We start from the raw sequence: 13,560 nt of genomic DNA, 5'->3' as shown, positions 1-13,560 counted from the left end.
CTGGCCATTAAAATTGCTACACCAAGAAGAAATGCAGATGATAAACGGGTATTCATTGGACAAATATATTACATTAGAACTGACATGTGATTACATTTTCACACAGTTTGGGTGCATAGATCCTGAGAAATCAATACCCAGAACAACCACCTCTGGCCGTAATAACGGCCTTGATACGCCTGGACATCGAGTCAAACAGAGCTTGGATGGCGTGTACAGGTACAACTGCCCACGCAGTTTCAACACGATACCACAGTTCATCAACAGCAGTGACTGGTGTATTGTGACGAACCAGTTGCTCGGCCACCATTGACCAGAGGTTTTCAGTTGGTGAGAGATCTGGAGACTGTGCTGGCCAGGGCAGCAGTCGAACATTTTCTGTATCCAGAAAGGCCCTACAGGACCTGCAACATGCGGTAGTGCATTATCCTGCTGAAATGTAGGGTTTCACAGGGATCGAATGAAGGGTAGAGCCACGGGTCGTAACACATCTGAAATGTAACGTCCACTGTTCAAAGTGCCGTCAATGCGACCAAGAGGTGACCGAGACGTGTAACCAATGGCAAACCATACCATCACGCTGGGTGATACGCCAGTATGGCGATGACGAATACACGCTTCTAATGTGCGTTCACCGCGATGTCGCCAAACACGGATGCGAGCATCAGGATGCTGTAAGCAAAACATGGATTCAACCGAAAAAATGACTTTTCCCATTCGTGTACCCTGGTTCGTCGTTGAGTACACCATCGCAGGCGCTCCTGTCTGTGATGTAGGGTCAAGGGTAACCGTAGCCATGGTCTCCGAGCTGATAGTCCATGCTGCTGCAAACGTCGTCGGACTGTTCGTGCAGATGGTTGTTGTCTTGCAAACGTCCCAATCTGTTGACTCAGGGATCGAGACATGGCTGCACGATCCGTTACAGCCGTGCGGATAAGATGCCTGTCATCTCGACTGCTAGTGATACGGGGCCGTTGGGATCCAGCACGGCGTTCCGTATTACCCTCCTGAACCACCGATTCCATAGTCTGCTAACAGTCATTGGATCTCGAACAACGCGAGCAGCAATGTCGCGATACGATAAACCGCAATCGCGATAGACTACAATCCGACCGTTATCAAAGTCGGAAACATGATGGTACGCATTTCTCCTCCTTACACGAGGCATCACAACAACGTTTGACCAGGCAACGCCGGTCAACTGCTGTTTGTGTATGAGAAATCGGTTGGAAACTTTCTTCATGTCAGCACGTTGTAGGTGTCGCACCGGCGCCAACCTTGTGTGAATGCTCTGAAAAGCTAACCATTTGCATATCGCAGCATGTACGTCCTGTCGGTTAAATTTCGCGTCTGTAGCACGTCATCTTCGTGGTGTAGCAATTTTAATGCCCGGTAGTGTATTAGCAGAGGCAGTCGCGTCGGTCGTCTCCCAACATAACCTATTAACGCCAAACTTCGTCGCACTGCCCTTACGGGTACGTTCGTCGTACGTCTCACATTGATTTCCGCGATTATTTCATGCAGGGCTGCTTGTCTGTCAGCAGCGGCAACTCTCTGCAAACGCTGCTGCTCTTGTTCGTTTAGCGTAGGCCGTCGGCCTCTGCATTGTCAGTGTTGAGAGATTTGGTATTCTCGGCACGCTCTTGACACTGGGATATCAGAATACTGAATTCTCTAGAAACTTATGGAATGGAATGTCCTTGCGCTTAGCTACAACTACCATTCCACATTCAAAGTCTGTTAATTTCTTTTGTGCGGCGATAATTACGTCGGACACCTTTTTACATGAATCACCTCACGTGAAACCCCCGCCAGTGCACCTTCGTTTTATACCGTACGTACGCTGTACTACCGCCATCTATATATGTGCCTATCTCTTTCCCACGACTTTTGTCACCTCAGTGTACTTAATCTTCGTTGATGCATTATGGATCGTGGGAAAACGGCTGGCATGAACTTCTTGATGCAATAATTTACCAAGAGCCGTATGGTCTGTAGAAGTTTATTTTATTTTATAAACTTCTATGTGCTACCAGTTTCGGCATTACATTGATGCCACCTTCAGGTCCCACTCGTCATAGTCGTAAAATCGCTATGCATGGAAGGAGCAATATAACTGGATCAGTGAATCAATCGTCCTGCAACAGCTCTTGGTGGCCAGGCGACACAGACTGAGGCGGTTTGATTTTACGACTATGACGAGAGGGGCCTAAAGATGGCGTCAATGTAATGCCGAAACTGATAGCACATAGAAGTTCATAAAATAAAATAAACTTCTACAAATCATACAGCTGTTGATAAATCAGTGTATTTGTTCCTACGTGCTGGCAGTGTGATTCGCACTGGCATCACCCAGAGATAATGTGATAAGACGATGAGCCAACTGTGAAGAGTAAACAAGACACTGACCTGCGCGTCCCTTTTCGCAGGCGTAGATGACCCAGGCGATGGACAGAGACCAGGCGAGCGGCCGCAGAGAGGCGAACAGCGCAGCCTCCAGCCTGCTGTAGGGCCTGTGGTAGCTGAGGTGCAGCCCGTACACCGAGCACAGCGCCAGGACCGTCGACGCGGCCCAGCACGCGCTTATCACAACCTGTGCGGCGTACACTTCAGGTCATACGGTGATGGAAGGCACACATCACAACTAAGCAAAAGCAAACATTTATACTTGTCCTAAGAAAGCCTATAGCCAAGGGTCGCCGATTGTGCTCGTCTTTCGCACGATTATAATAGTACTTTGACGTAACGAAAGCCGCTCGTAATAGTCAGCTCGGATCTGTTTCAGATGCTGTGTTTATAGAAAACCAACTCTTACAGATCGTTATCTTCACGCGTTGAGTAGTCACCCACGTACCAACGAACGAAGGCTTTGAGGACGTTGGTAAGGAGGGCTTACTCCTGCTTGGACGCCGAAATTTTGACGCAACAGCTACAACATGTTAAGCTTGTGTTCAAGCGGGATAGCAACACTGAGATACAGATCCGTCGTACATTGGAATTCAGGCTTTTGCCGGAGCCAGTAGAAGACGAGTGTAGAGGGTTGGGTTGGGTTGTTTGTGGGAAGAGACCAAATAGCTAGGAAATCGGTCTCGCCGGATCAGGGAAGGACGGGGAAGGAAGTCGGCCGTGCCCTTCCAAAGGAACCATCCCGGAATTTGTCTGGAGCGATTTAGGGAAATCACGGAAAACCTAAATCAGGATGGCCGGACGCGGGATGGAAAAGTCGTCCTCCCGAACGCGAGTCCAGTGTGCTAACCACTGCGCCACCTCGCTCGGTGCGAGTGTGTATCTATAACTTTCTTACCGTATGCTGGAGGCGCTTCTCGGAAAGGTAGTGAGGATTTTAAAAAGATGTAATAGTAGAAATGTGTTTGGTCCATCAGCCAAGACTAGAACTCTCCTTCTACACCTGCATCTATACTCCGAAAACCACCTTACGGTGGGTGACGGAGGGTACTGTGTGTATTATTGTCACTTTCCTCTTCTTTTGTTCCTGTAACGTGTAATTCGCCGGAAGAACGATTGCTAATAAGTCTCGAGTGGTCTAGAATCTACTAATTTTGTCTTGGTGGCCTTTTTGCCAGTTATACCTTGGAGGAAGCAATATGTTGGGTGACTCTTCTAGGAACGAACGCGTATGTAAATTATACAGTAGACAGTACCTAGATGAAGAACGCCTCTCTTTCAGTGCCTACCAGTGTTCACTGTCCGCCCCCGGTAGCTGAGTGGTCAGCGCGACGGAATGTCAATCCTAAGGGCCCAGGTTCGATTCTGCCGGCACGGTAGCTCAGCGTGTTCGGTCAGAGGGCAGCTCGCCCTCTGTAATAAAAAACTGAGTACAAGAATCAACGATCAACTTGAACGAATGTCTTGTGATGTCCGCCCAGAACACAAACAATACCGAACAAACTTAAAAAAAAAGAAAAAAATGTGGTCAGCGCGACGGAATGTCAATCCTAGGGGTCCGGGTTCGATTCCCGGCTGGGTCGGAGATTTTCTCCGCTCAGGGACTGGGTGTTGTGTTGTCCTAATCATCATCATTTCATCCACATCGACGCGCAAGTCGCCGAAGTGGCGTCAAATCGAAAGACTTGCACCAGGCGAACGGTCTACCCCACGGGAGGCCGTCGTCACACGACATTATTATTACTGGAGATCACTGAGCATCTAGATGACGGCTTCGCGGTTACTAAATCAAACTGTACTGAAGAGTGCTGTTCTTCTTTGGATCTTTTCTGTTTCCCCTCTCAGTCGTATATGGTACGGATCCCGTATTGACAAGCAATGTTTAAGTATTGTTCAAACTAGAGTTTTGTAAGCTAACTCTTTTGTTCGTGCACTGAAATAAAATTCCTGTCTATGTATTTCCAATACGTCACGTTTGTTTACGTTGAGGCAACTTCCAGCACCAAGCGTCGGTAATCTGCTGGACTTCCTGGATTTCGCTATAATTTGCAACCTTTGCGACTTCACTATATATGACAGCATCATCAAAAATGGTTCAAATGGATCTGAGCACTATGGGATTTAACATCTTAGGTCATCAGTCCCCTAGAACTTAGAACTACTTAAACCTAGCTAACCTAAGGACATCACACACATCCATGCCCGAGGCAGGATTCGAACCTGCGACCGTAGCAGCCCCGCGGTTCCGGACTGCAGCGCTAGAACCGCACGGCCACCGCGGCCGGCTGACAGCATCATCGCGAAAATCCTCTTGGAACTACCTACATTATCTACTAGGTCATTTATATACACACATCAAAAAAAGTTTTGCATCACCTCGCTTCCGAGAGTTCCGGACCTGTATAGAAAATTGGAATAGAGATCAACATAAACATTATTTCCCCTCTTTTTATTGCTCATGGAAACCACACATTGCATGATGTACCACCATAGAGCGAGACCTTCAGAGGTGGTGGTCCAGATTGGTGTACACACCGGTATCTCTAATATTTAGTAGCACGTTCTCTTACATTGATGCATTCCTGTATTCGTCGTGGTATCCTATCCATAGGTTCATCAAGGCACTGTTGGTCCAGATTGTTCCACTCCTAAGCGGCGATTCGGCGTAGATCCCTCAGAGTGGTTGGTCTACATCTACATCTACATTTATACTCCACAAGCCACCCAACGGTGTGTGGCGGAGGGCACTTTACGTGCCACTGTCATTACCTCCCTTTTCTGTTCCAGTCGCGTATGGTTCGCGGGAAGAACGACTGTCTGAAAGCCTCCGTGCGCGCTCGAATCTCTCTAATTTTACATTCGTGATCTCATCGGGAGGTATAAGTAGGGGGAAGCAATATATTCGATACCTCATCCAGAAACGCACCCTCTCGAAACCTGGCGAGCAAGCTACACCGCGATGCAGAGCGCCTCTCTTGCAGAGTCTGCCACTTGAGTTTGCTAAACATCTCCGTAACGCTATCACGGTTACCAAATAACCCTGTGACGAAACGCGCCACTCTGCTTTGGATCTTCTCTATCTCCTCCGTCAACCCGATCTGGTACGGATCCCACACTGATGATCAATACTCAAGTATAGGTCGAACGAGTGTTTTGTAAGCCACCTCCTTTGTTGATGGACTACATTTTCTAAGGACTCTCCCAATGAATCTCAACTTGGTACCCGCCTTACCAACAATTAATTTTATATTGAAACACGTATGTTGTGCGGCAGCGATGCTGAGACATTGTAGAATCTCTGACCAGAGCAGTTGCGCTCAACTCGCAGTAGCGAGCAGTCAGTCAGTCTGCAGTCAGTTAGTCTGCAGTCAGTCAGTCTGCAGTAGTCAGTCTGCAGTAGTCAGTCCTCAGTAATGCTTGGAGTCGGTTGCTAGCAGTAGCGGAGAGCAGTCGGCGGGCGTCGGCATCGCAATGGTCGAGATTCAGGACGAGGTATAATTTATTTAAATAAATAATCATGCAGCTTTGCGCTCATCAGATAATGTAACGAACAGTCATTGTAATTTAACTTTCAAAAATCGCCCCCAATAATAATTTTGATTTAAAAGCAATTTTAGAGACAATCATTCAAATTTCCTTCCATTTCCTTTTAACAAAGATTTTTAAAAGGTACTTCCAATGCTTTTCATGCAAGCGCGAGAGAACAATAAGAGCAGAATTTTGACATGCAGTTTCACTAAGGTAAGAAATTTATTCTCGTTTCGCACAGGGCAAACACCGACTTTTCGGTTGAATTGAGTTTAGGTTATCATTACAGTTTCATTATCATGGGATTAGCGTTCATTATTTAATGGGAACCTGTACTTGAGTCAGATAGCGAGCTTTCATTTAATTGTCTTTGCCATTAATATTCTTGTGGGAAGGTCACACTTAGCTGTGGCTCCATTACTAATAAATATAGTTATTATAGAATATGTTGTGGGGAGGTTACACTTGGCGACACCCAGTCCAGGATCGTATTTCGTAGAGAATCTTTTGAAAAACAGTCAGATATCTGCTCTTATTTCTTAGATATAATTAGGATTTGGCGTAACGCTTTTACTAATCTTGTGACTTTCTTTCTACAGGTCAACGGCAATTCGTTGCTCTATTGTATTTGTGTGTTGATTTTGCATTGTGCTTATTTGTTTTGTGATTAATTGTGACTATTGTGAAAATGCCGCGAAAGACTGTGAATAGTGTATCGCGAGGTATTATGAATGAATTTACCGACCTAAACAATGTGATCGATAGTAATTGTGACACGCAGTGTAATTATGACAATCTTGTGTTCACTAACAATCAGTGCGTTACAGCCACCAATAATGATGATTTTTGTCTTAATGATGAACAAACGAACTCGGTTATGTCTTATGTTAATTTGACGACAATCGATGACGCGGGACGGTCTATTGTAATGAGCGCTGCCCAGCCTAACACAACCGGTTTACTAAATTCACGTGACGAACAGACAAATTTGTCTAATGAAAATGATCAGTGTACGGAAAGTACGCCGGACTTATTTAATTCCGAAATAATGTCTAACAGTGTACATCTGACTGATAAACCTTTTTGTAAATCTCAGAATAACCAATTGGTTACAGAAAGCGAGAAAATTCTAGATCTACCATTAAACAGCACAGAGAATAGAAATACTAATTCTGTGGCGGATCCAATTATGGCATTGTTGCTACAAATGACTAAACAGTTTAATGAAAAATTTGACAAACAGAGTGAAAAATTAGACAACAATGACGAAAATCTCAAACTACACTTAAATGAAAAATTAGACAACAATTCCAGACAGCTAAGTGAACAAATTAGGGCCGTTGCCGCACAATGTCATGACACTAAGGAACAGTTACGCGAGGAAATCGAGGCTTGTTCACGAAAAAGTAGCGAAGAAATTAAGTCTGTTGCTCAGGAATTAAGGGAATTGCAAACAGCTGCAACAGAAACACTTAGAGCGGAAATCAGTACAGTCGCTAAACAATGCTCTGAAAAAGCTACACAATTACGCGACGAGTTTAAAGCAATGACGGTAGAACTTTCGCGCACAATGGATGAAAATATTGACGCAAAATTCGAACAACAGAACACACAAATTAACGAACGTCTTAGTCTTCACATACAGAACAGTAATACGCGTTTTCGTAAATTTATTGATGATCAAAATAAAGTAAAACGCCAGGTAATGGAAACAATCACTGCACAGAGACAAGAAGACAAACGTAAAATGTTTGCGAAGGCAAAAACGTATGTAGACAATAATATTGCCACAGTTTCGGACAAAATTAATACCATCGAACAGTCAAACACAGAATTACGTGACGAAATTTCTGATCTGAAATCGAAAACAGACACATACATAACAGATTTTCAAACAGTGACCGATAGACTCGAACAATTAGAACTAACACAGGATTCCGATGTCGTGAAAGCTGATGTTAAAAAACTGAACGAAACTACACGTAAAATGCAAAACCAGATTAATGCCAATGACACTAAAACCGATGATCAGGTAAAAATACTGACTGAAAAATGTGATGAATTGGCCAGTCGTATTGACGTCATCGAAACTACTAATGACAATAAATCAGACGATACTTCACCGGTTGCATTTAATCAAACACCGGAATTTCAAAATTTACAGCAGACAATTAATGAGATTGATTCGTCGAATAACACATTGCGTCGAAAACTGTCAAGTTTACAGCAAGAAGTAACAGAGATGAAAAACACTTCAGTTAATAACACAGCACAGCAGACACCACTTTTCGAACATTTGCCAGACTCGCGCAACGCGTATAATTTGGGTAATCTACAGAGAGTACGGGACTTAGATTCCGAACAATCACAGTTCAACAGATTCTCTTACAACCATGAACCTGTTTCATCACACAGAGACGACAATTTCGATTACAAACATTTTCTGTCAGTGAGAAAGTTTAAAGTGTTTAAAAACGACAGAACACAGATTCACCCGCTAGATTGGATACAACAATTTAGCTTTGCTTTTCCACCGTCTTGGCCTGTCACACACAAACTTGAATTCATTTGCAGCTTTTTGGAAGGCGAACCGGCAACTCGTATGAGACCGATCGCGAGACAATGTTATTCAGTAGAGGAATTTCAGAATGCCTTTCTATCTGCGTATTGGTCAAAAACGACACAGCGCGGAATTAAAGATCAGTTAATTAGCTTACCGAACTATGAGAACTCAAATTTTCCGAGTGTGACGCAATTTTTTGAGCACATGGTGCAACAGAACCAGTACCTAAGTGAACCGTACAGTGAATCCGCCCTCATTCAATTATGTATCTCTAAATTACCACGGTCATTAAGAGTGTCACTCTTAACAGGTCAACAAAAAGAAAATATTTCGGCATTCAGGGATCTGCTGCAGCTTTTAGAAGTGCAGCAATCAGATTATTCTTTCGTAAACAAAAATTTTTCATATAACAACCAAGGCCAACAGACGTATAGCAATTATGATCAGACACGTAATTTTAATAGGAAAAGTAACAGACGTTTTAGGAATGAAAACCACCAAAGCTTTAATAACAGACAAAATTCTAATTATCAATATCGTCAAAATTTTGAGCAACAAGAATCACATTTTGGTAACAATAGACGTTTTCCACCACAACAGCATGAAGGTCAGCCGGTTAGCATACCTAACCAACAATGGAATGCACAAGGTCAACCAGGCTTTAATGCTTCGCCGCGTACATGTATAGTCCCTGGTACAACAAATAGTAACGCACGGCAGCAAGGAAATAACTACGTACAGAGAAGACAGTTTTTCAATTCCAATCGCAATGCACCGTATAGGAATGACTATTACGATAGACGTAAAAATAATGACGATAGTTTTCAGCGTACATCTAACAACAGTCGGTCATACCAACAGCAAAATTATCCACAAGAACCTATTCTCATGAATGAACCCGACAGTAGGTATCATCCAGAGCGTAATACGTCTGGAAGAAGTAATAGAACTGTTCAAATCGTAGAAATGCCACAACGTCCTCCTGATAATAGTAACACGTCAGATAGAATTTGACTAGATACTGTTCAGGACGCATCTTCCAATAACACAAGCACTACTTTTGACACGCAAAATGTTGTTCACGAGAATGTAATTACTTTTGACGACATCAGAGACACTCTTTTGCAGGAAAGACCAGTTGTTCAGAAAACTATTTCACATCCTGTCATCGAAATTAAAATAGGTTCATCGAAATTTTCAGCAGTAATTGATTCTGGCTCACCTATGTCAGTCATTAATGAGGAAACTTTTAACGAGTGCAACAAAGAGAATACTTATCCTACATTACCTTTAGGCAAAACGAAAGTAAAAGGAGCAGTATCGAGTAAAGGAGTGGATGTGAAATTACAGACGCATTTATCATTTTGTATTGGAGGTCATACTTTTCACTCAAATTTTTGGATTGTTCCTTTATTGACAACAGACGTAATTTTAGGTACTAATTTTCTCGTACAACACGACGCAGTGGTTGATTTCCAAAATTCTTATTTAATGTTAAAAGATGAAAATGTGCAATTAGCTTTAGAATTTCAACATTCACTATCTGCAGAAGAACAAACAATTAACTGCACAGAGGTCATTTCCGCAACACGTAACATAGACTGTAATCCCACATTGTTTACTGACACGTACGTACATAACTATAATACTCCAGACGAAGCTGAGTACGACGTAATGCAGATGATTTCCGATAAAGTTAAACAAAGCAGTGCAAATACAGACGACGAACGAAAGCAATTACACAAAATTCTTTTACAGCAAGCTCCAGTTTTCGACAACATTCCTGGTACTATGTCCGGATTTATGTATGAATTTCAGGTCAAACAGCACGACACATTTAAAGCAAAGCATTATCCCATTCCATATATCCACAGAGAACAAGTTAAAAAAGAATTGCAGGATATGCTCGATCAAGGAATTATTGAACCAGCAGTTAGCCCGTACATAAACCCGCTGCATATTGTTAAGAAAAAAGATGGCTCACTTCGCCTCGTACTTGATTCACGTCACATTAATGACATTATTATTAATGAAACAGATCGACCACAGACATTAGAAGAACTACTACAGAAATTTCACGGTACAGCTATTTATTCCACATTAGATTTGAAATCGGGATTTTGGCAAATACAACTTCATCCGAATTGCAGAAAGTATACGGCTTTTCTCTGTTTTGGTGACTGTTATCAATTTTGTAAATTACCGTTCGGCCTAACTATTTCCTCTGCAGCTTTTATTCGCGGTTTGAACACAATACTTCCGACAGAACTTAAAGACAGAATTACGACGTACGTAGACGACATTCTTATTGCAGAAGCTAACTGGTCTGAACATAATCTGATTTTAGAACGACTATTGCAAACTTTCCATGCACAAGGACTCACAGTTAACCTCAGTAAATCGCATTTTGCTAAAACTTCTATAAAATTTCTTGGACACGTAATTTCAGCAGAAGGCATTGCGCCTGATCCAGAAAAACTTCAAGCTCTACGTGACATTACTGTTCCTACAACAAAGAAACAATTACGCAGTTTTTTGGGCTTAATTAACTTTTTTCGTAAATTTATTCATCACTCTGCTTTAGACACGCCTAGATTATGCCAATTAACAGGTAAAAACACTATTTGGTCATGGGATAAGCAAGCACACTCTGAATTCGTGAACCTGAAACATGCTTTGTTGAATGCTCCACTTTTATCGCACCCAGACCTTACTAGAAATTTTTCTATTGCCACCGACAGTTCCAACACAGCTTTAGGCGTACACATTTTTCAGGAAATTGAAGAAGATGGCTCTACAGTAATCAAAAACATCGCATTTGCAAGCCGCATTTTGTCACCTGCTGAACGAAATTATTCCGTTACTGAACTGGAAACATTATGTGTTGTATGGGGTTTTTACGAGATTTCGGCACTTTCTTTATGGCAGACATACCACCGTTTACACAGATCACAGAGCTATACAATTCTTACTTTCGGCTAAATTTACTCACGACAGATTAAGCAGATGGAAACTGTATTTACAGGAATTTAATTTTACGATTGTTCACATTCCCGGCACACAAAATGTTATAGCGGACGCACTTTCGCGTTCTCTCAGCAACAATCAGCAAGACGTAGCAACCAACTTCTGCAAAGCAAATTTCAGTATCATGTACATTCAGCAAGTTGCATTTGAAAATTTTATTTCATCGTCATTACAGGACATAGCACGAGAGCAAAGCAAAGACAATGTATGGAAAGAAATTAAGCACCTTTGGCAAGATAAGAATAATGTTACGATTAGAAACCACTACACTGTACGCAATGACATTCTGTTTCGCCGCTCTCATCCAGACAGTAACAATTGGTTATTATGCATTCCTGACGAACTGGTCAACAAATTAATCTGGTACACTCATTTAAGCTACGCACATTATGGAGCAAGAAAATGTTTTCTGATACTGAGACAGAACTGTTATTTTGCCAGCATGGAAAAACGTATACGACGAGTTTTAGCGTCATGTAAAATTTGCCAGAAAGCTAAGTCTGACACCACTTCACACATTCCTCCATTATATCCCATTGTACCTGTTAAATTAAGACATATGGCCGCAGTAGACATTTTTGGTCCAATTCCGAGAACTAATAGAGGTTTTTGCTACATCTTTGTCGCTGTTGAACTCACTTCAAAATTTGTTACTTTCACTCCGTTACGCAAAGCTAATGCTAAAACTGTTTCGAAAGCATTTGTAAAGCATTTCTTATTTCATGTAGGGCATGTGATGAAAGTAATTTCTGACAATGGATCACAATTTCGTTCTGCTATATGGACACGCATGTTACGAGCTAGAAACATTTCTCCGATTTATATATCCAAGTACCACGCTTCTTCGAACCCTTGTGAACGACTAATGAAAGAAATTGGTAAACTGTGTAGAATATACTGCCACAAAAGACATGTTAATTGGGACACACACGTACACTCATTTCAAGATGTAATTAATTCCATTCCAAATGAATCCACTATGCTACCTCCGTCTGTTATACTGAAAAACGTTGAACCACCAAACAAAATCAAAGAATTAGTAACATTTCCTACATCTCGTCGATTACGACACCACGAAATAATTGACATTGCGCTGAACAACATCAAACGTGCCGCAGAGCGCCGGAGAAGACAGCAAAAACAGGTTTGTAGACACCGAGATTTTCACGTTGGACAGAAGATATTAGTACGTACACACTATTTATCCAGCAAATTAAAAGGTAAGTGCAGTAAATTTGAACTTCTATACGCAGGTCCATATCGGATTCGCAGCATTCCTCACCCCAATGTTGTACACGTCGAAACTCTGAGAACCAGAAAATCGAAAGGCAACCATCATGTGTCAAACATTAAACCCTTTATCGAATGAAACCACTTTACGATGTAACATGCTATGAGGCCGTTTACACATTTTATGACCACTTATGCAATTATATTCACATGACTAATTACTGATGATTATCGTATTTTTTCTTGGCAAGTGCCCGGCAAGGTAAGGTTAGCAGGTCGCTCTTCTTGTCGTTACACATCAGACCGTGCATATTTTCCAGATGAACTTACACATTTTATGACCACTTACGCAATTATATTCACATGACTAATTACTGATGATTATCGTATTTTTTTCTTGGCAAGTGCCCGGCAAGGTAAGGTTAGCAGGTCGCTTTTCTTGTCGTTACACATCAGACCGTGCACATTTTTTCCAGATGAACTTACACATTTTGTGACCACTTATGCAATTACATTTATGTGACTACCTATTGATGATTATCGTATTTTTTTTCTTGGCAAGTGCCCGGCAAGGTAAGGTTAGCAGGTCGCTCTTCTTGTCGTTACACACTAGACCGTGCATTTTTTCAGATGAACTTACGCATTTTATGAATAATTATGCAATTCTCTATAATGACGCATTAATTTTATCAAATTCTCTCTCCATTGAAGTCTTTAATTATCGCATCTATTAACTACACTACATATAAGCTGAACACAACGAATGTCACATTTTGTCTTTCTTATGTATGTACGATTGTTTTCAT

The 13,560-nt window shown here is 42.0% G+C and overlaps 1 protein-coding gene across 1 annotated transcript in view; it reads right to left on the bottom strand.

Moving 5' to 3' along the window:
* LOC126199556 (nose resistant to fluoxetine protein 6-like) overlaps window positions 1-13,560 on the bottom strand; it is a 296,567-nt gene that overhangs the window by 29,843 nt on the left and 253,164 nt on the right. The window contains exon 9 of the mRNA XM_049936478.1: window positions 2,410-2,593. Within this exon, the coding sequence (XP_049792435.1) occupies window positions 2,410-2,593 (184 nt within the window). The remainder of the gene's footprint in view (window positions 1-2,409; window positions 2,594-13,560) is intronic.

The sequence above is a fragment of the Schistocerca nitens genome, chromosome 8, assembly GCF_023898315.1.
Source record: "Schistocerca nitens isolate TAMUIC-IGC-003100 chromosome 8, iqSchNite1.1, whole genome shotgun sequence".
In the NCBI taxonomy this organism is placed as follows: Eukaryota; Metazoa; Arthropoda; class Insecta; order Orthoptera; family Acrididae; genus Schistocerca; species Schistocerca nitens.
The sequence above is the reverse complement of the archived record's forward strand: the minus strand, read 5'-3'. Positions and strand labels throughout refer to the sequence as shown.